The sequence below is a fragment of the Silurus meridionalis genome, chromosome 20 (genome assembly GCF_014805685.1).
Source record: "Silurus meridionalis isolate SWU-2019-XX chromosome 20, ASM1480568v1, whole genome shotgun sequence".
Classification (NCBI taxonomy): Eukaryota; Metazoa; Chordata; class Actinopteri; order Siluriformes; family Siluridae; genus Silurus; species Silurus meridionalis.
In genome coordinates, this window is record NC_060903.1 from 6,561,488 (window position 1) to 6,589,304 (window position 27,817).

At 39.4% G+C, this 27,817-nt stretch overlaps 1 protein-coding gene across 2 annotated transcripts in view; it reads right to left on the bottom strand.

The window, feature by feature from the left end:
• Positions 1 to 27,817, bottom strand: part of ankrd12 (ankyrin repeat domain 12) — a 41,677-nt gene that overhangs the window by 11,427 nt on the left and 2,433 nt on the right. The window contains exons 2-7 of one of the 2 annotated variants that reach the window (XM_046876552.1): positions 4,605 to 4,718; positions 3,340 to 3,490; positions 2,574 to 2,645; positions 1,781 to 1,927; positions 1,425 to 1,628; positions 1,070 to 1,212 (exon numbers count right to left, since the gene is read on the bottom strand). In XM_046876552.1, coding sequence (XP_046732508.1) covers positions 1,070 to 1,212; positions 1,425 to 1,628; positions 1,781 to 1,927; positions 2,574 to 2,645; positions 3,340 to 3,490; positions 4,605 to 4,664 — 777 coding nt within the window. In that variant the 5' untranslated portion in view covers positions 4,665 to 4,718. The remainder of the gene's footprint in view (positions 1 to 1,069; positions 1,213 to 1,424; positions 1,629 to 1,780; positions 1,928 to 2,573; positions 2,646 to 3,339; positions 3,491 to 4,604; positions 4,719 to 27,817) is intronic. The other variant, XM_046876553.1, reaches the window with a different exon arrangement.

Genomic DNA, 27,817 nt, shown 5'->3' on the forward strand with positions numbered 1-27,817 from the left:
TTGCCTACAGTCAAGCATGGTGGTGGTGGTGGCATCATGGTCTGGAGCTGCATGAGTGCTGCTGGTACTGGGGAGCTGCGGCTCATTGAGGAGAAACATGGATTCCAACATGTACTGTGACTTATGAAGCAGAACATGATGCCCTCCTTTCAGAAACTGGGCAAAACACACTGCCAAAACGACAACTGCATTGCTGAGGAAGCTGAAGATGAAGGTGATGGAGTGGGTAAGTATGTCTCCAGACCTGAACACTATTGAGCACTTGTGGGGCATCCTCAAGTGGAAGGTGGAGAAGCATCATGTGTCTAACATCCAGTGGAAGTGGATCCCAGCAACAACCTGTGCAGCTCTGATGAATTCCATGCCTAGGAGGATTAAGGCAGCACTAGATAACAATGTTGCGCACACAAAATATTGACACTTTGAACACAGTTTTGAAATGTTTACTTAGGGTGTACTCACTTTTGTTGCCAGTTATTTAAACAATTTATATCCAACGGTTATTTCTGTAGTATTGCCCCTTGAAAATATATGAAAAAATGGTCGCTGAAACATACAGTGTGTGTATATATTAGTGCTGCACGATCAACTGTATCGCATTCGTGATGTGAGCTTGTGCGATTATATGTCGACAAACGTAGGCAAATAACTTGCCTCACAAACATAAATATATGTAGAGAATATGCTTGAAATGTTTATAAGACGTGAATAAACCGATTAACGTCAAAAGCAAACATTCTCTGATTATGCCATCCGTATAAAAGTACAGTGTTAAAAGGTACAGTTTCTCCAGGGTCACCTCATTACCCGTCCGTGTGGAAACATAGCAAAAGTTCTGTTTGGTGTCCTGATGGATTCCGTCATTTAAAACACCATCATTACTTTCAAATATTTACAAACATATTTTGTCTTCATGCTCTATGTTGAGTATGATTTCACTAATAATAAACATACATTTGCAAAAAGCATCCATATGGTAGGTTATGATAGGTTCCAGCAGTAAGAATTTGAAAGGTATTAATTTAAATATTTTAATCAACTGACATATATATATTTTAAAGAAACGTACATCTTTGTGTCCGCTGCTGGAGGCATCATGAAGAGGGGTATCATCGTCCAATCCCTGTGTGTTCACCTCAGCTCCTGCGCCAATAAGAACCTTCGCGACGTCGTAGTAACCAAGGTTGCAAGCTTCATGTAAAGGCGTCCAACCTACAAAAAAAAATATATGAATACTTTATATATTTCCATAGGGAAATTGTTTGGTTGCAGTTGCTCACAGTAAACGATTAAAGTAAAGATTAAAACAAAACAAAAAAAATATCAGAAAATGTAAATAAATATAGATATTAAGTTATATATTAAGTGATCTCCTGTGGTGCTCTGTGAGCATCGTGGCTGTGTGAATGTGAAACCAGTGTTACCTGCAAAATCTTTCATGTTTACATCTGCCCCTAGTCCAATCAGCTCCTTGACTTGTTTGACATCCCCTCTGATGGCTGCCATGTGCAGCGGCGTTTCTCCCCGTTCATTCCGCTTGTTCACCTTGTCTTTCTGACGCGAACTGGAGCTATTTGGTGTCTTTTTCTGCACTGCTGGAGTTTGGGACGGGTGGCTCGGTGTGGTGTCTACATCGAAGAAAATAATGCTATAGATTATATACTGAATAGACTCCGCGGAAAGAAAGTTAAATGCTTAAAAATAATATGGAAACATTATGTCAAATATATGTCAAAGATCCACATAAAATATACAGTTCATGTCAGGCAGCAGCAATTACCTGGACTGTTGTCTCTTGCCGTCATCTGCATCAGCAGGGCCATCTGCTTGCGTTCAGACAGGGGGTAACCAAACAAAATATTCACAGGGGTAGACTTCTTTCCCCCGGACTCCTTTTTTACCCTCTTTTTATCAGGACCATCTTTATCTGTATGTAGAGAAGATCGCAAAAAAGCAATGTAAATTCCAAGAGACTTTGACTCCATGATTTCATGCAATAGCTCATGTTGTGTTCTGAAAAGGGTTCTAACAGGTAGCAGGGCAAATACCTAAACATATCGATTGAGAGTGTTGTTATAGGCTTCTCTGGATGCATGCATTATTCATTAAATTCCACCACCTCGACTTTGGGTGCATGATTTTAAAGGCATGCATGTAAAATGGATAGAGCAGACATGTATGCCTAAAGACAGCCAAATACTGTCGATAATAAAACATTTTTTAAAGGAGATTCTGTGTGTTCAGCAGAAAAAAAAGAGAAAGCAATCGGTGTCCCCCACCCAGTTATGGAAAGAGCTAGATTATAGAAAGTTCATGCTGTTGGAATTAGTGTTATGGCAGTGGTTATAAAACAGAAATGTATACCATAAAACCTCAATTAGTTTACAGATATTATTATGCAGTTATGTGCCGGGCAGAGGGCGTGTTGGGATTTATTTAAGGCTGATGCGCATCAATATGGTGCCCATGCTTGCTGAGTTAAGCAGTCTTTGAAGCGTCTCGAGTTTCACCGCCGATCATTTTGCTGTCTTTGAGTGGCACAGCATAGTGGCGGATTTAGCTGAGGCAGTTACCTGCGTATATCCTGCAGGGAGGAAGTAATCTCTCTCCCCACATATCGCTCGACTGGCCGGGGTCAGAGTCATCTACAGTGCAGAAGCAGGAAAGCAGGGAGGAGGGGGAGGAGGGGGAGGATGGGGATGAGAGGTGGAAATGGGGAGGAGGGAGAACGGGAGAGGAGAGCATTGCATTACACTCACTCGCTCCCCCTCTTTCTCAGTTGTTAAGCAGAAAATACAACGCGCTTCGTTATGGCATAAAGAGGGGGCCGCCGCTGAAAGCCAAAAGAACCACCTCAGTATGGCAGTATGGGCACAGTCTACTTCCCCAAGGGTTAGTTTGTCTCTTCCTTTCCCTTACAAATAGCAAAAGAGGTTAAATTCCTATTAGGATAACAAACATCCATTAAATTCAGCTTTGACAAGATCAACATCTCAATCAAAAAATATATATAGGCAAACTCGTTTCTTTTCTTTCTCTTTTGTATATACCTAGGAACCACTAAAATCCCACATAACTACAGAAAGTACAATTCTCAAACAAAACAGCTTTTTCTAGTTGTGTTTATTTTAGTTAGTGCTCCCAGTAATGCATATGCGTAACATTTCTCCTGCCTTTCACATTTGAAGACTTTGGCTCAACTGTTATATAACTCCAGGGGAAAAAAGGAAGAACGAAACAGCAGTAGAGTGTATGTTTAATCGTTTCCAGGTCTAACCACAAGAGGCAGCATAGAGCTGTATGAATGCTACTGGAATTTTCTACCAGAATAAAACTGACCTGTGTCTGAGTCCCGTTCCTCGTTACGGGGCGGGCTGACACTGAAGGAGAGCTTGCGTTTCATGGAAGACTTCGGCTTCCCCTCCTTCCCCATAATCTCACTCCGATCGATCTTCGGAGTTTTGGTAAATGGGGAGATTTTATCTTTACTCTGCAAATGAACAATAAACAGTGATTAGAGCAGTCTGAACATCGTCTATTTTCACTTTACAGTATTTATTCTGGGCCAAAAGTATCTGCAATCTGGCCACAATCAATGTCGAACATAAACACATACTCAATAATTAAAGCGAGTCATCTTAAACCGAAATTCTCCTTTTACACATTCTCTCATTTCTTATATCTAAGCACTGACAGATGTGAGCACATCACGCATGCCCCGGAGCGGCCCGAACAACCGAAATCACGTTTACATTGATCTGCATAAAGCGCACATGAAAGTGACTAAATGCCCGTAAATGCTCGTCTTACTGCCATAGTTTCATTTTCAGCATTAATCTCTTACGACGTTTAAACAGCTGCACTGTCAGGCCTGAGAACGATGTGAATCAGTTACTATTTGAACAAACTTTGAACAGCAAAAACGATTAAATAAAAAATACAATTATTAATAAAAAAAACAAAAAAAAAATGCCTCCACTTCTGTGTTCAAATCAAAGTGCACTTACTTCTACAGTAAACCAGACCCTAAGACATGCACATGTATTCCCTTAAATGGCTCAATTACATTAAAAGAATATTTTATCCTCAATTAAATAGCTCCATAAATGTTGGCAACTTCATTAGACCCTGTTATTAAGCTTGAAAATGGAAGCGTAGCATCAACGCAACACAGATGATGCGTTTTTTTTTATTCCTCTTCCACCAACTCTAACTCTTTATTTGATCTTGGAGTTAATCTAATAAAAATACAGCTAGTCACAGAGAAACAGCAAAACGCTCCATCATTCCTACGGCAGAAAAACTTAGAAACAGCTCAGACTTTTAACAAGCACTGACACTGGAGTCCTCCTTCAAAAAGCCAAATAAACTTCTTGCAATTAAAAAAGATCACGTATTAGAATGAGGGCATCAACTTAAACTTCGACAGATCTACTCAATGAAAATGAATTCACACCAGTCTGAACTTCTAGCCACAAAACTCGGGGATGACCGCCGGATGGAAAACAACTGACGAGAACCAATAAGGAGCAAACACCAAATACCTGAGCAATCAAAAGACGTTTGCAAACATAATGCCATGTAATAATTCATATGGTGGTTACCTTCCTCCCAGTCGTCTTTTCCACCATGGCTCCATCTCTGTCGGTCCCCGGCTTGGCCATGGTGCAGCTTCAGACTAGCTGTGGCAGCTACGGCTCACAGGGTTCATCATGGGCCTGTGGTTAAAGTTAAAGCCTTAGATTAGTCTCTTACTCCACATCAGATTCAGTACTTGATATTCTTTCTCTTCAGACACTCTTTAATAAAGGAATGTTTCATGCCACACAATAACACGTTGCTTATTTGTTATTAATACAGCAAATCAAGGATGAAAAAGAAGACTTTAATCCAGAAGATGATGTAATACAGAATACTATTGAGCAGAGCATCATCTCTTACACAAGCACTGCTATTCTGATGTTAAACTCGGGGGTCACGGCTGAAATGTTCAACACGTTTTGTGCAAATATAATATCTTATTAGTGTTGCTTCAGGGGTCCACCAGCTGGCAGTTACCAGACAGATCAGTCATATTTCATTGCTCAATAATCAATTAATAATTGCAAGAAGGAAGGCATCTGTTCCTATTGACCTTTTCAGCTGATTCTTGTTCAATCCAAGACGCTCCAATCCTGCCACCTGATTTTCTAATTTAAACAGTTCCCTGAGCAAAAATAAACACACCAGCCTCTGACTCACACATTATATATGCACATAATTAGCTTCTCGTATTTGTAGGTGAGGAATGTTAGCTGCTGATTCTCCATCTACAAGTAACTGATTATGTGATGATGCCAAACAAATGAAACATAAACTAACAGGTAACTAAAGATATTAATATCAGCTTTTTATCATTAATATGAGATCAGGAGCTCTCATTAGCATCCAACTTTTCTTTTTTACTGCAATAATGTTTTCTGATCGAGCAGGAAAAAAATAAACCTGACAAACATCATTCGAAGTGAAGTTTCTCAAATCTTAATCAAAGTCGAAATATCACTTACGTGAAAAAGACAAGCTGTCATGAGGCCAGCGATGAACAATGAGCCGTTTCCAGTCAAACACAGTAACATGCTTCACAATCACCCCATTCATTACCAGCTTCTCATTTTGAATGAGTAAATTTGATCGAGTTTGTCGAATAGTTATTGCCGCCCGACTCATGTCACCTGGTATACGCGCACACAAAAAAAGAAGGTTGTGCGGTGAGATTTGAGCCTGTGACACGCTACTAAAACTCACAGCATGAGGGGGAAAAAACAACCTATTCTCCATATTTCTACAGCAAACTACGCAAAAGGGTTAGAAGCGCTGACTCATTCTCTCAAAGTGGAGAGCGGAGAGGAGAGGAGGTGGGGGAAATAAGCAAGTACACTACTCAGCAGCCAAAACGGCAGTGTGGGACAAATTCAGCTCAGAGGATTTCCTGTTTGAAGAGAAAAGGCCTTCACATGCACACAATATGTCTGTGCGTCATGCGAGATCAAAATCCCTTTACGCTCTCGAAAGCACAAACTCGCCAAGTCACCAGAAACGAAAAGCTAATGGCAGACAGTGAGATATTGTCGATCAAATCAGAAACGCTTTTTTTAGATTCAATTATAATAGCTCAATCCGAGTCAGAATTCAACCTGAGTGCCAATATTATGAGGATTATACCAATCAGTGGATATTCGGCATGTATGTCTGTATGTATGTACGTATGTATGTCTGTCTGTCTGTATGTACGTACCCATGTATATCTGCATGCATGTCTGTATGTACGTATGCATGTCTGTATGTACGTATGTAAGTATGTACATATGTCTGTATGTAGGTATGTATGTCTGTATGTACGTATGCATGTCTGTATGTACGTATGTCTGTATGTACGTATGTCTGTATGTACGTATGTATTTTTGTATGTATGTACGTATGACTGTATGTACGTATGTATGTATGTATGTCTGTATGAACACGTCTGTATGTATGTCTGTATGTATGTCTGTATGTATTTTCGTATGTATGTACGTATGACTGTATGTACGTATGTATGTATGTATGTCTGTATGTACACATGTCTGTATGTATGTATGTATGTATGTATGTATGTCTGTATGTATGTACGTATGTATGTACGTATGTCTGTATGTACGTATGTATTTTTGTATGTATGTACGTATGACTGTATGTACGTATGTATGTATGTATGTCTGTATGTACACATGTCTGTATGTATGTACGTATGTATGTATGTCTGTATGTACACGTCTGTATGTATGTACGCATGTATGTATGTCTGTATGTACACATGTCTGTATGTATGTATGTATGTACGTATGTATGTACACATGTCTATGTATTTTCGTATGTATGTACGTATGACTGTATGTACGTATGTATGTACACATGTCTGTATGTTTGTACGTATGTCTGTATGTATGTACGTATGTCTGTATGTACATGTCACTGAACAAGATGCTAAAAACAAGACACACAGCAACATACTAAGATGAACACGCACTGTAATTTCACTAAATTCTGGGAGGTAAATGACAGATTTGGTTATTAAAGGACTTCAAACACACATCTGCACATGTCCACACACACCTAGGAGTTTGCACACGCACACACACGTGTCTGTGTGCATGTCTGGCACAGGAAAAAAAAAAAAACAGTCCTGCTCCGTCTACATTCCCACCATTTTTGCACACATTAACGTCATCTGAACCTGAATCTTTGCAACCCTAACCATCCGAAGTCTACATGATCTCAAAAATACGTGGAATGTTTTAGGAAAAAAAATAATTACAGCTCAATCCCCATCAACCATTTGTAATAAGCAACTGCTTAATCATTTTCAGCTTGATTTTTCCCCCATACAGTGTGTGAATGCTGCAGGTCTGCGTGTCCGAGTGCGTTTTCTGGATTTTGACCGTGCGTAGCTGAACCACATCCATCCCCACATGGACTCCAATAAGAATTAATTTGCCTGAACTCCACGGTTAGCTGTTTTTGACCTTGGAGCTCTCAGTGTAGTTATGTAGTTACGGACTGTTCCTGATGACAACCTGATCTCAACCTGCGCTGACATCCTGCCACCTGACGCACGGTAACTGTTCTTTTATTCATTTCATAGCGTTCGACACTGTAGTCCTTCAGCGGCTGAAAATAAATAACGACAGGGTTTGTGTGAGCCGTTCGGACACTCGGCAGCACGTAGCAAAAAAACAAAACAAATGCTGTGTTTTAAAATACAACAAAATTTCCTTTCCAACTACGACTCAAAAACTTCACAGAATTATTACAAAGGTAATTCAAGAATTGGAAAAGGGAGATTATACAAAACCTATAAAGTTTTTATGAAACAGGGTTTTACTTTTTTTTTTGTCTATTGATCTCGACCATCTTAAAATTTGTCAATTTTGCATCAAACTTGCGAACCTGGCAACCCTAGGGTTGTATGAAATTTCACAGCTCTCTGGAGCTTAAATGTGTTTTTGAATCCTTATGTCCTCCACTGGGTGAAAGTCTTTACAGCTTTGAACATCAATAATCTGTGGTCCCTAGAAAAGGTCGATGTTATATTATTATAATCACGCATGGCGATGCTCGATATATGATGCAGATTGTTTTTCCCTTTCATCTCATAAAATGAATTAATAAGACGTGAGCCCAAGCTGGCAGTCGGCCGTCTGGGAATGTCCGGGTGTTTTTTTTGGCCGATTCTGTAGGTCGAATCGGCAGCGGAGCTCGTCGGCGAGAAAGAGAACTCCTAGCTAAGTGAATAAGCAGTTGTGAAAAACGGAACACACTTGTCGTTCTTGATCTCGTCTTTGCAACTCAACAGACCTGATTGGAAAAAGCTACACGAATCCGTTAAAGTAAAGTAAAGTAAAGATTGCGGCAGGTGGAAACGCTGCTCACTTTATATATTTACAGTTCTAGCTCTTCCGGTTTTATTATTGTGGATGCAGAATACAGACTACTGCCACCTGCTGGTACGAGACAGTAATGTTCTCCCACACAAGCACAGAACGTACACACAGTTTGGTGTGTCAGATGCACCTGCCTATTATTTGGCCTAATTTGTAGCACAATCGGACGATTAATAAAAAAATGCCCAAAATCGGTCCGATTAATCGGCCAGCCGGCCTCTAGTTTCTATACGTTAGACTGAATCAGCACAGTAAACTCCATCTTAAAACCTATCCAGATATTATTACATTTCGGATGGGTCCTGGGGTACTTTCCTACTTTAAAGGAGTTCCTCTGTAATTTCATTTCCATCCCGATTGGCTAAATCAGTGTTTTTTCTTTCCGTCCTCCTCTGAGAAATGTACAGGTCGAATTTCCTACGTTTTACTTTTCGTCCAACTCAGCAGTTGTCTGATCATTTTAATCCTGTCTGAACACACGTCTGTGATTTTCTATGCAGACGCCACCTTGCATTGGGATAAAAGGAGTCTGAATGCCGCTACTTGCCGTAGTCAATCTCGAAGCGCATGTATCACTGACCCTTCGGATATAACACACTTCACAAATTGAAATCGCTCCAAAGCCGCGAGATTACTTTGACGCCATGTTGTGAATGGAACGTGATCAAATGGCCATGTGGCGCAAACATTTGGGGTTGCAGAAAACACAACCTGCTGAATAACAACAAGTCCTGTGGTCAGTTTAATCCAAACCAAATAGGGCTTAAAAGTAGCGGGAAGAAAGAGAAAGAGAGAGAGAGAGAGAGAGAGAGAGAGAGAGAGAGAGAGAGAGAGAGAGAGAGAGAGAGAGAGAGAGAGAGAGAGAAGAGAAGGTGCAAATCTGACTTGTTTTCGTGTATAAAATCTCAGCAGTGGTTTAAGATCCATCTAGCCAATCAGCTTATAATAAACAGCATGTATAAAAGAACCTGCTCTTCCAAATCGCTCTCCCTGATTCTCAATTCTGATTGGTCAAAAACAAAGAGGATGCCACTTTTTTGAGGTCTTGTGTAATATAATCGAGATTTTACAAAGGATCGCTTTGTAAACACAATCGTTACACCAATAATACTCTGCATTTCCTTTTACATGTAACATCCATAAAACAGAAAGGGACGTATTCTTCCCTCATAGTTAAAGCTTGACAGTGCATTGGTCAGTCAATGCGTGATGCCCATTAACCCCCTTGCTAACCTGCCTGATGAAAATACTACTTCATTGTATACAGGCTGTGACGAGAAGCAGAACTTCAATCTTCAAAAACACACGCTCCCTTATGCGAACCTGCTCCCTTAATCACACTATACGCAGAAAGGAAACGTAGACGATAGCACATATGCTCGACAGGAAAATCGCTGCTGTGTCTCCAGCAATTGCAACACCCAGTAGTAGAATTGCAACATGCTGGCTTTCAGCTCTCCAAAATATTTTATTTGTTTAATTTGTTGAGTAATTCACAACGGCCAAGTTCTCCTCCAGTTGAACCGTGCAGGCAAAAACAGTTTCTGCTTTCTGCTGAACAGCTCGTAATTTCTCCAATTATAATGCTTTGCTTATACGCTCCATTTTCAACACTGTTTAGGATTATAGTTTCCTTTTTTCTAGGAAAGAGTTAATACAGGCTACAGCCGATGTGCTCAAAAGACCATGTGGAAACTTGTAGATATTTTGACTGTAACTTGGGCAAAAGCATGGAGGAAAAAAACACACAAACAAAAAAGCATTCACGAAGCATGTTTTTCTACCTGTGACAATAAAGTCATCATTTGAGAAAGAGGGGAAAAAAAACAGTTTGTCAGTCAGGACTAATTTGTTTTTGTAGCAGAAATAAAGCCGATGCTTTGTATTGTTACACATTAGAAACAGATTTTTCTGTGACATTTCTCAGGGTTTTTTTTCACACTACAGCCAATTAGGTCTTCTGTAGAAGCATGAAAACTGAAGGTGTGATAAAACAGTGTTAAGGCTGACAGAATGCAGGTGGTAACTCAGATGTCAAAACCAAACGTTTTGCTTTTTCTGCTCGGCCTCTTGAATATCTTTGTATAGCTGCTCTACAAAACTAGACGCGAAAGAACATAAAAAAAAATTATGGAAAAAAAAATACTTTTGTTTCATGTCTAACCTGCAATTCTACAGCAACGTACTCAAAAAGTTTACAATTCAGAGGAACTTGCTGCTTCTAAATTACATAGAATTACACAATGATTAGTTCAGATGAACCGACCAATCCGATCAAGGACATGTGTTCACAAGCTTAAAAAAAGCACATCAAATAGAAATAATTTATTGATCACAATAAACACTTCCAGACCAAAACAAAACAAAAACAATTGCTGGAGCGCTTTTGCTTCGTTTTCACGGTGCACATTCACTGTGGAATAGTTACTATGAGCTTATGCAATGTCATAACATTTATTTCCACCCAGAGTTGCATTAATTTCTTGCCAAGGCCTTGTACTGATAATGAGAGAGTCAGCCTGCTGTATAAAGTCTTCTCTGGCGCATTATAAAGATTTTCAACGAGGTTACAGTTTTTCACAATTTAAAATCCTGCCATCATAGAATATGCCATGTGCCTACAATAAAGACAAAATCCATTGGTTGAAGAGCTTGTTCGATCGGTATATTTAGCTGATATCATTTTCCGGAGCACATTACATTGCTGAATCTAGATCTGACGAATTGAAGCAACCCCAGAGCATAACACTGCCCCCACAGGATTGTACGGTAGGCACAGGTTTTGCGCATCACTTTATCTACATCTCTTCTTACCCAGATGCGCCCGTCACCCTGGAAGAGAGTAAATCTGGACCACACGCGATTTTTCCTTTTGTTTCTGCGTGTTTATGCTCCCTTGCAAATGTAAGCGTTTTCAACCCTGATTATCATCACTGATAAGTCGTTTTTCTTCAGCCTGCACAGCTGTTTAACCTCAAAACCATGAGTTCTTCGCCATATTGTGCATGTGGAAATGTGTAGACTTTGACAATTAAACATAGGCATGTCTTCTTTATTGTTTTTTTTATGTTGTTTTTTTTAGGATTTAATTTCACTAAATTCGTCCATTAAATTTGACTGATGCAGGCCAATTATTTGACCCTTCTGAAACAAAGTAACACCACAATCATAGAATAGGTCTTAAACATGGTTGTGTAAAAAACAAACGGCTACTCACTGCATCAGTTAGGGTTGAATAACTTAAAGCAAATCAATCACTGCAGTAATAATCCAATGTAGGGCTCTTAACTATTTACCTAGATAAATCCATGTGGTGATGATTTTAAACCAGGTAGTGTAGAATAAAAATATCTTCTTCTTTCGGCTGCTCTCATTAGGGGTCGCCACAGAGGATCATCCGTCTCCATACCCACGTCCTCTACATCTGCCTCTTTCACCCCAACTACCTGCATGTCTTCCCTCACCACATCCATAAACCTCCTTCTTGGACTTCCTCTTTTCCTCCTTCCTGGTGGCTCCATCCTCAGCATTCTTCTACCGATATACCCCATGTCCCTCCTCTGCACATGTCCAAACTATCTCAATCAGGCTTCTTTCACTTTGTCCCCAAAATGTCCTACATGCACGGTCCCTCAAATAAACTTGTTTCTAATCCTGTCCATTGTCGTCATTCGCAACGAAAATCTCAACATCTTCAGCTCTGCTACCTCCAGCTCCTCCTCCTGTTTTTTACTCACTACCACTGTCTCTAGTCCATACAACATCACAGGTCTCACCACAGTCCTATACACTTTTCCTTTCACTCTTGCAGATACCCTTCGATCACAAAAATAAAAAATATTATAACTTAACATCACATCTCGCTCTATTCATACTGTTAACTGACAAATTTCAATAGTGCTAACGCCAGACCTTTCACGTATCCTGCACAGCACACACACACACGTGTGTAAGATCATGCTGCTTTTTCCCCTGAACTTGCACTATTCATTTAAACATTCTCTGTTAGTTGCAGTGATCGCATACATGAACCTCACATGACCTTCTAAACATATATCATCAGTCATAGGTATGATAAGTATTTAAACTTAATGAACGCGACTCGTGGGAGTTACGCCGCTTATTCTCGGTTTCATAACTACACATACTGTGCATCATTCACACGTAAAGCGCATTTCGAAAAAGTAGTATGAAGAAAAGCTTAATGGAGAGCATATAGCTCTGGTGTTACTAAAGGCCAATGATTAAACCCCTTCCTCATCATTCTCACGATTCTCTTAAGGTACTGATTTATTTAAAATCGGTCACGTCAGTCAGGCACAGAAACTCCAAGTTCAAATATGTGACATGTAAAAGTAAGGCAATGATGCAATATTTATTTCTGCCTGGAGACTCAGGGATCCGCACTTCATAGGAAGCAGTATACATTGCTTTAAGAAGCTTGTGCTCTACAGCTCAGAAACTAGGTTAATGGTCACACATACCCACATGAGCACAGAACAACGCACTACATTGTTCCTGCAGATGACATGTGGAAATGTGCACCACATTCCACCTGCAAACGTTTCTCTACGTCGATGTTTGCACTCTTTTACTTCGCTTTCTTACCGACTATCTCACATCTTACCGCGTGAAATGACAGCAGCATTTACTCAGTCACACTGGGTATCCTTTACTTGGCTGCTACAAACATGAGTAAGAGATTAACAGGGAACTGCGCATGGAAAAGCCAAGCGTAAGTCAGTGAACTAAGGAAAAAAGAAAACAAAGCAATGACTAAGAGCGGTGTGGAGAGGAAAAGAACGGGGGTGCATTAGATGGGCATTAGTGTAAAGGTCAACCAATGAACATAGGTCTGGCTGGAGAACATGAGCATAATTAACCTCCCACATGTCCTCCTCATGAGCTGACCTGGGCTCACACAAAAGTAAACAAACTGTTGATCATGTTCAGGTTTATTTCGAGTATTTGATGATAATTTGATCCTTAATAATGCATTTTTTGAAAACATAAATCCAGATTGTTTAGCCACACTGAGTGATGCACACAATGTACACAGGATTACAATAAAGCTAAAACGATTTCTTGAGTAGCTTGCGTAATTCAAATACAAAAAAAAAAAAAGAAAAGTAAATTATTTGCCTCGATGCTTCATTTAGACACTTTAAATACACACAGAGCACTGCGTTTCCCCACGGACCATTATTACTGACGCACCACCTGCTAAACTTGCTCTGGACAGGTGACACAGAAAAATGGAGGAACAGGGAGAAAACGGCATGGCACAAAATAAAACTACATAAAGTTTCCAAATTCTGGAATCATTTCAAAATAAAACAAAGAAAACACCGTACAGTGCGTTTACCTTTTTCAAAGTAATTTGTAATTGATTTTTTTTTTTATTTATGATTTTTCATTTATATATTTGTATTTTGATGTAATATGGCAATTACATGCAAACGGGTTTATTTTTCACGGATATTCTTGAATGCAATTTCAGCAATAAAAATGTAAATTTTTCCAAAAAGTAAACAAATGACTTTGTTTTAAGAGACCTGTCTTATTTTCCCTTGTATATGTAGTAGTGCTCTTTAATAAAGAAAACGTACTTCTTATCTGATCACTCAGTTGATCGATGAAACGATAAAATACTCGATTACTAAAATATTAGATAGCAACTCAAATCTGCTCAAAAATCTGCAGGAGGTGTAAACGTTAGCACAAGTTTCAAGACTATACATTTTGGCACATTGTTGCGTTCACTTGAACTTGGAAACCCAAACCTGTTCCTGTGCATCAAGCCATCTCCATGAAGATCTGGTTTACATGTTTCGGAGAGAAAGATCTCGCGTGGCCTGCTATAGAGCTCTGATCTCAACTGTACTGAACACCTTTGAGATGAATTAGAACACTGATGGCACCCCAGGCCTCCTCATCTCACCTACATCAGTACCTGACATTACAACACCACCCATGTGGCTAAATGAATATAAATGTCCTCCAAAATCTAGTGGAACATCTTCCCAGAAGAGTGGAGAGAAGAGCAAATTGGGACTAAATGTGGAATGTGATGCTCTAAAAAAGCACATACCGTACTTATGACCAGGTTAACGCAAACGAAGATGGTACTACGACTGTGACAGTCTTTCCTGCTTCATGCTGATGTATAATTTTTATTTTCTGCTCTAAACTGATGGCTTTCCTATTCTTTTTTTCACTACCAGCAGGAGACATACTCGGGCGCTTTTAAGACGTGCTTTTATAACTACAATTGCTGATTGAAACAGTTTGAAACAAAAAAAATTCACACTGAGACAGCTTTACTCCGCTAGCGAGAGTGGGGCATCTTACAGGGCGAGAGATCCACTCATCCCATCAGCGTGTCCGGCGTATCGTACATCGTTCCTGTTGCGTAGATTTTTTAAATATTTGTACATTTTTGTCGTACCGCTCTCTTCATCGTAAGATAAAAAAAAAATCGTAAAACGAACAATCTGTACATATATAAATACATATTTAGGAATTATAGGATAATAAATACAGGAAAATAAAGCGCTTTCCTTGGTACATTTTAAGTTGTAATTTGCAAGATGTCATCATTGGATGTTTAACGTGCAACAAGATTGAAAAAAAAAAAACAGATGCCTTCCTGTAAGAATGTCTTTTGTTTGATCGGTCAGAACACGCACAGCTCATAAAGCTGCTATTACCGCACTTCTACAGTTTCGGTCCTGGGTGCTTATTGGTGCTGTTCTATACGGCGTACAATAACAAGTAACTCCAAATGTTTATTAGTATCTTCTCAAAACAGCACCAGGTATGGTCAAGGTCATTCCTGTGCTGTGTCTGTGTGGTAACTGATGTGTAGTGAGCTAACGTAAAAGGCAGATTAGAAGAACTTTACACGGTTCACACGGCCTCGTAGATTCAACATCACTACGTAAACAGGGAAGGAACTGGTAGCTGAGAAGATTACCCCAAGTTGTCGAGTTGAAATTTGAGTGGGTGGTTTTCTGTGGTTTTCACTGGTTGCTGGCGGGGAATTACGAGTTGCAACTTCTGCATTCTAGTTGGGAAAAAAGAAAATCTGATTCCATGCCTGATCTAATATTATAATAAATGTACTCGTCTTACTTTGTCTTGGCCTTCAGATTTTATTGCAAGTGTGATACTTTCTAATTTACTCCACTAACAAGTTGTAACTGAATGACTACATCTGACTTCCTATATTTACACAGAACAATTTAATGTCAAGGTATAATACGGCTGTGGAAAATCGGGTTTCAAAATTCAGCTGCTTAAAAACAAAAGCATGAAGTTCAATCACTCTGAGAGAAGCACATGGTTGCCAAACAATTTGACAGCTTTTACAAGCAGAGATAGTCATGTATAAAAACATTCCAGTCAAGTGTGTTGTGCAATCAGAACACACACACACACACACACACACACACACACACACACACACACACACACGTGTGTACAAGCATGTACTTTGGTTTACGTTCATCAGTGTTTATTGCTCAAACACGCTCACTGTGACAGCATTTAGAAGAGTTTTGTTTTCACGTCCCCTTTGAAACCAATGTGTCAGCGAGGTCAGTTTGCCTCCAAAATGCGCCGTGTTGTAAATAAAACTGATTTCTGGTTAAAACTAAATAGTGTAGTCAGATTTGGCTCGACCGTCTTAACCTACGTCACCTGTTAACCCATAGCACATGTCAGATTCGGGTTAAAAAGTGTTGCTGCCAAAAGCTTTAACAGAAAAGATGGCAAAGCTCAAGACGTGGCGTTTCATTTTAACAACTCAAAAACAGCTGTTTTAAATTTGACATGGATCCGATACTTTCTTTTGCCAAACTATAACAGAGGATGTGCCTTACAAAAGATCCCAATGATGAAACGATTTGCCACAGATCTCCATGCGTGATGCTCTAAACCATGGAAGGTGCGTTTTCTATTTCTTTATCCATCAATCTTATTAACCATCTACAGGAAAGCTGGCGTTTGGGGAGCTATGATGACACATTTAAAAAGAGAGACAGATAGATACATAAATAGATACAACTTTATTGTTATTGCATAGTACAGGCACACAGCAACAAAACGCAGTTTAGAATCAACCAGAAATGTAAAAAATAGCAAATGTGCAAAAAATAGACAAACGCAAGTCAGGAAGGCCATAAACTTTTTCCACATGAGTAGAGTTGCGTATTCCTGCCCTACAACAAAGGTAAACAAATCCCGAATAAAATGGTGCACTCATGTTAAATGGCCTGTTACATTCTCAGCAAATACAGAACAATGTTTCTTTATTTACCCTAAACATTTTGTGTCAAAAGATGGCCAGATGTGGTAATTCGGTGTTTATGGTTCTGGGTTACTGATTGGAAGGTTCGGGGATTCAAGGCTTAGTATTGCCAAGCTGCCACTGTTGGGCCCAAAAACACTGTAGGAACACTGGATTAAGGCTGACTCGCGCTATGACCCAGCGATCTGACCCACGTTTTGACCCGCGCTCTGACCTAGCGCTCTGACCCAGAGATCTGACCCGCGCTTTAACCCAGCGCTCTGACCAGCTTTTTGACCCACGCTCTGACCTAGCGCTCTGACCCAGAGATCTGTCCCGCGCTTTAACCCAGCGCTCTGACCAGCGTTTTGACCCGCGCTCTGACCCAGCAATCTGACCTAGCGCTCTGACCCAGAGATCTGACCCGCGCTCTAACCCAGTTCTCTGACCAGCGATCTGACCCAGCGCTCAGACCCATAGATCTGACCCGCGCTCTAACCAAGCGCTCTGACCAGCGTTTTTGACCCGCGCTCTGACCCGTGCTCTGACCTGCGTTTTAACCAAGCGCTCTGACCCGGCGCTCTGACCTTTATTTCCATTATAGAGGCCAGACTATGCAGGATATGCATCCGACTGATGTATGTAATGTACCGTAATTTCCGGACTATTAAGTGCACCCAAATATAAGACGCCGCACCTGTCTACACTGAAACTAATGAACTTTACACAGGCTTTATTGAAAGACAGTGTCTGTTACACGGTTTGTATCTAAACAGTAGCCTACCAAGAAAGTCATTGTTCACCGTCTTCCTCCTTCCTTTCACAACAATTTCTCTCAACAGTTTATCTTTTGGCATCGTCGTGCGTTTAAAAATCACCCTCGGTGAAGCTTTTCTCCCGATGCCGTGCAGCTCAGAACACAGGTGAAGTGCGTTTTTTCATGACCGGTTGTTTTCAGCGTGACGAATGATTCTCATTTCCTGTTGACAGTCCGAGTGAGCTGCAGGTCAAACGTCAAAGGAACCTCATCCATATTTATGATGTGGTGCGGCCTGATTCAGTGGGAGCGCATCTGATTTAATATAAAGAGTTTCATTGGTTCACCTGAATCCGTTCCGCAATTTCATTGGTCTAATATTATGTGGCTCAGTTTTTTGGCTTGAAGTTTGTGAAACCGGGAAAAACCCAGGAAAAATCCATAAATTACCCGCTTCGTTGTTTAAGCCGCAGGGTTCAAAACGTGGGAAAAAAGTAGAGGCTTATAGTCCGGAAAATACAGTATGTATGTACCGACTGATTTACATTGTCTTTATTGTATCTGAGAATTAGCGCTGTACCCCTTCTTTCTCTCTGGTTTTTGGTTTTCTTGTTTTCCCCTTTGTACTTCGTCCCAGTATTGTGTGCCAACATAGATATTGTCTTAATCCAACATTTGCTGCAACTCTATAAGGGCAGCAGGCCCTTGCAAATACTAGCTGCTTCCGCTACTGCGAGTGTTGCATGGCAAGTTCAGAAACATACAGCTAACACTAGGATTACCAGTTACATATTAAACTGCAGCATTTTTCGGTTGAAATCACCTCCACGGATGTGTACAAAAGTCTGTGTTGTCAGCTTTGCAAATAGTACTTATGTCGAGACTTTGCTGGGATTCATTAAATCCACAGTTTTCCTCAGCTCATACTCACACTCTCTCTCACAATCATATGCCTACATAGTGGCTTGTTCAGCAGGAATAACTTGAAGTTTAGACAAACTTTTGATCAGGCAACAAGGAAATTGTTGATCTTAAATGAGAGATGGAATAAGTTACCCGATGATACAAGCAAGTCTGTTTCTCTCACCTGGATAGAGCTCTTACAACTGAGGGCACAAATAATACAGACAGGTTGTCTTTTCCATACCAGAAGATAAGAGCTCACCATGGAGAGCACCCCCTCTTCTGTGCAGAAAACTTGCTGGTTTTGAGACACAAACAGTGCTGGAAAAGGGATAACTACCTTATGTACTTATGTGTTTAAACGTATTGTACGAATTTCTAACTTAATCGAAGCCAGCCTTCGACTTCATTAAGACAGACAGACTGTTAGATGCTGATGGTCTTCACTGTTCAGACTGCCGGAATCGTTAAACAATAAATTGCCTGTTGGATGCCTTTTACTGTCAGAAAGGTGCTACAGCCCAAGCCTCCTCATCCACTCATCCCCAGCTGAGGCATGGATTTATCGGTTTATGGATGAATGTAGAGTGCAGAGGTTCGCAATGTATCTACAGGACTGTGCGCTGATCGACATTTTAAATGACCGCTGACAGACTGAAGCAGGGCAGCTTGTGTCCAGCTTTGTATTAAGAAACATTGTGACTCTTCTGTGAATCTCAAGAGTAACACCACCACATATACACCTTACATGCAGTAGAAACAAAATAATTCTCCTTTATCACATTACTTTTTTTAGCATTTCATACCCTGACCACTGTGGAAATGACCGCACCATTTTCAGTGTGCTTTGCTTCATGCTCCACGTAACGCTTTATAGATAATAGCTTGTGACAGAACCTGATAATATGCTTCCTTTAGCTGTATTAACGCGGTTAGGTTCTCAGGCTGGCGTCGCTATTAAACGTTGCGTCTGTGATAAAAGCGAGGTTTTTATTCCTGCGGTTCCCGTTTATGTCCCACATGGTGATAGGATCCCTATAATGCATCATGGAGTTATTTACATAAAACTGCATTCAACATGATGAGGCATGTGTAAATATAATGTCAGGCTTAGGCATCATTAGAACGGCTCATTTGACCATCCTATAGGACCAAATTGTGTTAGAAATGTTTTTATTTCGAACAGATTCCCTATAACGCAAAAATCTAGAGAATGTAAACCAGAACTAAATCTGAAGATTTCAAAGACATCCGTCATTCCGTGTCAAATAATATAAAGCTGGTGTGCGTGAAAACTCATAACACTGAACTCTTGAATCACTTGAAACGGCTTTGCAGAGTAAAGATGCCTAAGAAATGCTTTGGGGGATACGGTGGATACGGTCTCGGGTTCTGATTGATCCACTGCCCCTGTAACAGGTACACAGATGCTACACCTGGGACATCATTACTATGGCTAAAGTAATTAAATGCAATAATTAGCTTTTGAAGAACTCGTTTTTTATTTCTTTTTGCTGCGAATTCGGGTTTATTTGGATTCTCATGTACGCTGCCCCCTAGTGTAATAAAAGAATGCAGGAAGACAGACTTGCCAGCGTCCTCGCACAATATCCTATTATGGTCTCACATACCCAGACAGAGACGTATAATATAGTACTTGTGAATGGGCATGTTGAAAAGATAAGACTGTCTTGATGCGTGTAAAATCAAAACTCATTTAAAACCATTAAAAAAACAAAGCCCACTGGGGCCTGCCATGGACTGCTTTAACATATCCCATGTACATTTACAGGACTTATCCAGAGCGATTTACATGTATCTCATTCATACAACTGAGCAGCTATGGGGTTAAGAGCCTTGCTCAAGGAACCCAGGAGTGGCATCTTCTTGTGACTGGTATTTGAACTCATAACCATCAGCACCAAAGTCCACTGGCTTAACTACTAATCTACCACCTCCCCATATATTATTTTCCCAGTGTATTCCATATTACGAGGCAAATTTGGCTGGATCAATGGCTAGATAGTTCAACCTTCTTTATTTGAATGCACCACAATATTAGGTACATCAATACCCTATATTTCACTTCCCCAACCATCAGAAATAGTGCTGCAAAAGTCACCCTGCTTGACTTCCACAAGGTCCAAGTAGCAGTAAATGTGTTTTCTAGTAGAGTTTTCGTCATCCTAAAACCATACAGCAGGTGTAATTATCCTCTGTTGACGAGCAAAATAAAAAAAATGTGTGGAGGTTTGAAACCATGTTAGATGTTAATCGCTGTTGGGTTAGGAACGAGTCCTAAATTCCTTCCAGCCAGCGTCTGCACTAAAAGTCAGGTTAACCACCAGAGGTTTTTGGCTGTCCGTGGTAGATCCTGACCCTGTAGATCGTTTTAATGTCTGTACTGCTAGAAGATGATTATATCTGATTTGCAATACCCGGGTGCACTGCATGACCTGTTCTATTACTACGAGGAATAAAACCTATGCACACGATGTACGTCCTATGATTTTATAGCACTTTGGGTCGATTAATCAATTTAGAAAGAAAGGTTGTAAATGAATCAGCACAGCACTCATAGGCGGGGCGATTCAGTGGTATCATCAAATATGGAATTGTTGCAGAAAATACAGAAATCACTATCTAATTTATCTAAAAGATACTAATCACTATCATTTGTTTTGTGATGGTGATGTGCGGTGGAATAGATTTCCACTTTGTAAGACAATCTGTCAAAAGGTTTGAGCACTCTCCTTGTCGAGAAAACATTTTCGAAAGCAGATCAAAGTGAAAAAGACCTTTGTGAGTTTTAAATCTTGCGTACGCTCTCTGGCTTTGGCTTGGTCGTCTCGTCTGCACCCGGCAGTACTTCAGGTGGCAGTATGAAAATAAGAAGGAGCAAAACAACTACCAGGTACAATGTGTTTTATTAAAAAGAGCCAGCCGCGTCAAAAAAAATATACAGAACTGAGCTGAACGTATCTTCGTCTTTGCTCAATGAGATGCATGAGTTTTTTTTCCCTTCTTTCGTTTTTGTTTAACTCGAATCGAACTGATGTGGGTTCATCCAGCTGTGGAGCCAGATTACATTTTGATTTTGACGAATTCTGTTTTGTCATATTCGATAGAAAAATAAAATCCATTGATTCAGCGAGTACCTTTACAAGTCACTCTTTTTCTAGACCACAGCCATGGACAAGCAGATGGCTACAGCGCGACCGTGTTCCTACGCAGATTGGATTAGATTTCGAAAAATTTGAGATTTTCCCTCTAAAAAATACAAATAAATTTTAATGAAACATTTGTAAAACATTTCACCTGCAAAAGAATCCGGATAAATGTGGCATGTTTTCTAGGCACGCTTTCTATTCTGGAGCATTGAATCCACACGTTTCCCCTGAAGGCCACTGGTGATAACCTCTTAATGGAAATTAAAACTCAAATGACTCATAAGTGTCAAAGAGCAGCGTTTGAGTGTAATGCAACACTTCAGGACGAATGGATACTTTAAAGTCTTGGAATGTACTTATGAAACCTATAGTGGAACAAATTGCCTTTCATTTGAATAATAAGCGGAATAAAAGGACCTGTAATCAGATATTACCACCTTTAATAATGTGGAGATGAAGCTGCAGTGAATATGCTATGAGCACTAGGAGCATATTACATTACCTGGAATTAAAGAGCAACGAAAGTAGGGGGGAAAAAAACCTGAACATCTACAAAGACGACATTTATAGATTTCGCACTACGCCCAATTTAAATCAAAATGCACAAATCTTTTAATCTAAATAAACAAAGAAGGAAAATATAAGCACCAAGAAAAACAAACAAACAAAAAAAAAACACTCATGTTGTGGAAAAATAAGAGCAAGGCAAAAATAAAAATGGCATCGAGCTCGAATATGAAGCAGAGCGAGGGGTCTCTCACGGGAACAGCTTTGAACACAAAGGGCAATGTCTAATGGGTAAGAGGGTGAGTCAGTGTGCTCGTACGCATGCCTGTTTCTGTCTCTCTCCGCCACGCTAACAGCCCCAGCTCACATGATGAGCGCCATGGAAATGCTTATCTCTTGTCGCCCAATGGCGCACACTGCAGACCGTAAATCTGCATCGCCATTATAACCCGTGGAAGGCTGCGCCTTGTGCAGGCAATCGCGAATACGCCTTATGAATTTAACCTACGCGTCATTAATGCTTTGTTTGCGATTCTGCAAAATGAACGCGGTGCTGTTCGTGCTCTTTGTGTGCTGGTGTCATTTTCGACGTCCACTAACGCATTTATTTATTTTTTCGCCACTATGCGATCGTCGAAATAGCAAAAATGCCAGCTAACAGTAGACTCCATCCATAACCTTGAAAAGCCCTATACATTACATTTTTTTTTTAATTACAGGAATTAGCTGTCCACCCTCTTCCACATCACTTGGTGCTTGAACACTTTACTGTTGTGCCACTCGAGAGTCCAATTAGTCTGCTAATAGTCTTTAAGTCTTTCAGCAATACTGCACTCTGAAATCAACATCTGGAAACAGATTATTAAATGTCTTGCAAATATTTACAAACCAAAGGAAGATGACTTCTGGTTTCACTTCTATGCGTGGAACTAGAATCCAATACAGGTTTCACCCTCACCGAAGCTGGGTTCAAATTACAGCTAGAGACTGTAAACTAAAAATATTACATCAAAAAGGGTTTCCAGTTTAGGAAACGTGAATCTATTTTTGCATTTACTCACTAGTGTGTGTCTGTTCGTTCAAAAATTTGCGCCAAAGCTGCTTTTTCTCACTACTTACTTTTCAGAGAACGTCCAATACGTCCATCATACAAAAATAAATTCTTAACTCCAGTCTTTAGAACCCCCCTGACCTGGATCGTCTGGGCTTTTTACCTTAATTATTAACTGATCAGTTGGACTGGGTGTGTCAGCAGTGGGGAAAACTTTCTACTGAGCAGGACAGGAAGTCCTCAGGTCTGGAGTAAAAGATAAAAACAGCCTCAAAATGATTAAATGCCGTTTTGTAAAGAGGCAGCTCGCGTATCACGAAGACGAAGAGCATTTGTAATGCGAGTTCAGCTAGTCGTTCATTTCTACACTACAGTATGAAAGTATTTAATAACACAAAGTATCTGTAATATTGCGTTCAACAGTAAAATCATAATTATTGCATACATGGCTTCCAAAGACCAACAAACCATAAATCATCATCTTAAATATGCCAAGCACATAAATTATATTGCATAATATGATATTGCACCAATATCATAGAGAATTATGTTTGATCAATTGTGGAAGCCAAAAATCCTGAACATGCTAAAAATGCGAGTAATTGTGCAGTCCTTGACAAGCTACACAGAGCCCATAATAAATTAAAAAAAACGTGCATGCTATTAAATGTGTTTCTCAGCAAAGCTAGAAAAAGCTAGTCAGGTAAGTGTTAATGCAAATGAGACACAATTTAAGGCATGGCTCATCATTAAATTATTTTTCCCACTGAACTATGAGTCCACCCCATTTCCTCTGTTCCACAATGCCATAATATAAATAAACCATGGACAATGAGAATTTGCGAGCAACACTGCACTAGAAAAGCTGAGAAAAAAACTGAAATACATGTCCTGCTGAAACTGGACCGATTCTCATGCGAGACCTTGTGCATGTGGCTAAACGCCTGAAAAGGGGGTCAATGGAAAAAACGAGCGACCGCAAGCTCCTGTTGGCCGGTGGCCCAGTGGAAAAGCGGGAGCTTCGGATAATCCCTAATATGTCATTTTGTGAATGTGTGAGCGCAGGACTGCTGAAGTGGGTGTCGAGATCCGAGTTACGGTCCAGAATAAGACGCAGGAGAAATATTTTGTCCAACACAAACTAAAGGTCTAAACTAAAAATATTACATCAAAAGGGTTTCCAGTTTAGGAAACGTGAATCTATTTTGCATTTACTCACTAGTGTGTGTCTGTTCGTTCAAAAATTTGCGCCTAAAGCTGCTTTTTCTCACTACTTACTTTTCAGAGAACGTCCAATACGTCCATCATACAAAAATAAATTCTTAACTCCAGTCTTTAGAACCCCCCTGACCTGGATCGTCTGGGCTTTTTACCTTAATTATTAACTGATCAGTTGGACTGGGTGTGTCAGCAGTGGGGAAAACTTTCTACTGAGCAGGACAGGAAGTCCTCAGGTCTGGAGTAAAAGATAAAAACAGCCTCAAAATGATTAAATGCCGTTTTGTAAAGAGGCAGCTCGCGTATCACGAAGACGAAGAGCATTTGTAATGCGAGTTCAGCTAGTCGTTCATTTCTACACTACAGTATGAAAGTATTTAATAACACAAAGTATCTGTAATATTGCGTTCAACAGTAAAAATCATAATTATTGCATACATGGCTTCCAAAGACCAACAAACCATAAATCATCATCTTAAATATGCCAAGCACATAAATTATATTGCATAATATGATATTGCACCAATATCATAGAGAATTATGTTTGATCAATTGTGGAAGCCAAAAATCCTGAACATGCTAAAAATGCGAGTAATTGTGCAGTCCTTGACAAGCTACACAGAGCCCATAATAAATTAAAAAAAACGTGCATGCTATTAAATGTGTTTCTCAGCAAAGCTAGAAAAAGCTAGTCAGGTAAGTGTTAATGCAAATGAGACACAATTTAAGGCATGGCTCATCATTAAATTATTTTTCCCACTGAACTATGAGTCCACCCCATTTCCTCTGTTCCACAATGCCATAATATAAATAAACCATGGACAATGAGAATTTGCGAGCAACACTGCACTAGAAAAGCTGAGAAAAAAACTGAAATACATGTCCTGCTGAAACTGGACCGATTCTCATGCGAGACCTTGTGCATGTGGCTAAACGCCTGAAAAGGGGGTCAATGGAAAAAACGAGCGACCGCAAGCTCCTGTTGGCCGGTGGCCCAGTGGAAAAGCGGGAGCTTCGGATAATCCCTAATATGTCATTTTGTGAATGTGTGAGCGCAGGACTGCTGAAGTGGGTGTCGAGATCCGAGTTACGGTCCAGAATAAGACGCAGGAGAAATATTTTGTCCAACACAAACTAAAGGTCTAAACTAAAATATTAACAGGATAGTTTGTCACTTAATTAGTATTAATTAAAGAGACACACATACCCTCGCGCAAAAAATGTTTTCAGTGCTACGTGTTCTGTATCGAATGACTTTATGTAATTACATTACAATTACCCAATTGTAGTATTCTTGTAGATAAAGAAATGAAGGTTGAGCGTTTCTTTTTAAGCATTTTGTATTTTACTGAGCTGAAATGCTTAGCAAAATCATGTGACATTTATATTAGTAAACAACAAACATCTATGTTAGTGTTTGCTTTGTTGCTTTTACATTTGTTACTAATTATTAGCTTATTATTTATTTCTGGAAATAAATCCCTATAAAGTCAAATACTTTAATTAAAATGTAACAAAAACAGTCACATATATATATATATATATATATATATATATATATATATATATATATATATATATAAATAGGTGCATGTATATTCTATATACAGAAATTTGTAGATTACCAATTACAGTGCCATTAAAGATGATTTTTTAATTATCTACATATTTATCAATCTGCCTTTGCATTTTCGTATATCATCCAAAAATATTGGATAGTGCAGTATTTTTATTTTTATATAAAAACAAGTTGGTTATTAGTTTTTATATATATATATATATATATATATATATATAAGCCATATGTTATTACAGTTTTTTTGTTTTTCTCCCCCTATTTGTATTTATACATTGTACTGTGTATATACTGTTATTATAGTATGTGTATATTCTTTTTTATATATTTGCATTTATTTTTATTTCTTAGTTTATTATTATTTGTTTTTATTTCTTTGTTTTTATTTCTTTGTATATTCTTTTTTATATATTTGCATTTATTTTTATTTCTTAATTTTGCTGCTGTAACATAGAAATTTCCCCACTGTGGGACGAATAAAGGTTAATCTTATCTTATCTTATCTTATCTTATCTTAGATATGTATTATGTGTTTGTGTGAGTGAGAGACATTTTATGTTATTATTATAATGTTATTTATAGTATTATATTTAATGTGTATGTGTAATATATACTTTATAAATGAAATAACACACCGTTTGTGTATATATATAAAATAACAAACTATAATAAATATACTATATAAAACATCCACGAATATTATACAGATATACACGCATACTTTTTGTAAAGAATTTGTATTAAAAATGAAATATGTTTACTAATTCAGCAGGACAACATTTAGCACTACAGTAACAGGAAAATAATGAGCATATCGAAACATCTGCTTCCAATCGCTTTTGCTGTACTAATAAAAAAAATGAAAAAGTATCTCAGATAAGAAATGAAATGTATTAGATGTGAAAATGGATCACGATATTAAAGCGATATCGCATCACCCTGCCACTGATAAACTCCAGCTTTAATTTGGTAGACGGAAAAAATACCCAGGTATCTGAGACATAACTGTGTACTGAAGCTGCTGTATCAGTACTGATGATGTTTATGATTATAAATCAGTGATTGTTGGGGGGAGAAGATCAGCTGTAAGACCATGGTACCTGATTCCCAATAAAGCAGCAGTTACTGATTCTAATAGACCATGATCTCATTTTACAGCTGCTGTATGTGAAATGTTGTGGTGTGCATTCAATCACAGGTCTAGTAAACAACGTAGTAGAGGGGGAAAAAAAGAGTGTGTTTTGTGAAAGGAAAAAAAAAAACAACAACACGGATAAGGAAATCAGGAACGTGGGAACTGAGAGAGAGGGAGAGAGAGAGAGAGAGAGAGAGAGAGAGAAACGCCTTCTCCATATCAAGCCACGTCCTTTAGACAAAAGGCTTCTTGCACGAAGGACGCTCACGAAATCCAGCTTTGTGGTAACACACACGCGTGTCTACACACACACACACACACACACACACACACAGACACACACACACAATGCAGTCGCGTGGCGCAGATACAACCACTTCAGCTATAACGTGATCATAAAGACGTTATAAACGAGCGCGCGCACGCACGCACATTGAGGAAATCAGGCAACATGTAAAATATTTTTTTAAAGAAAAGATTCCCGGATGTAACGTTTAAAACCAAGTGTCAACAGACGTCTTCGGGTTAGTGCTGTGTGTTGGAGGAAGCCGCTGCACGCGGTATCGGGAGTGTTGTATTCTATTATAATATGGTGGATTATGGTGCAGGTTTTGGCACACGAGTGTAGCAGTGGAAGGTTGAGTCTGAAAGGTGATCGTGTTGCAGACTGCGCCACCCCGCCAGTCGCAGACAAAAGCGCAGCGGAGCTCTAACGCCACACAGCCAGCGTTACGGCTACTGACACGGCTCG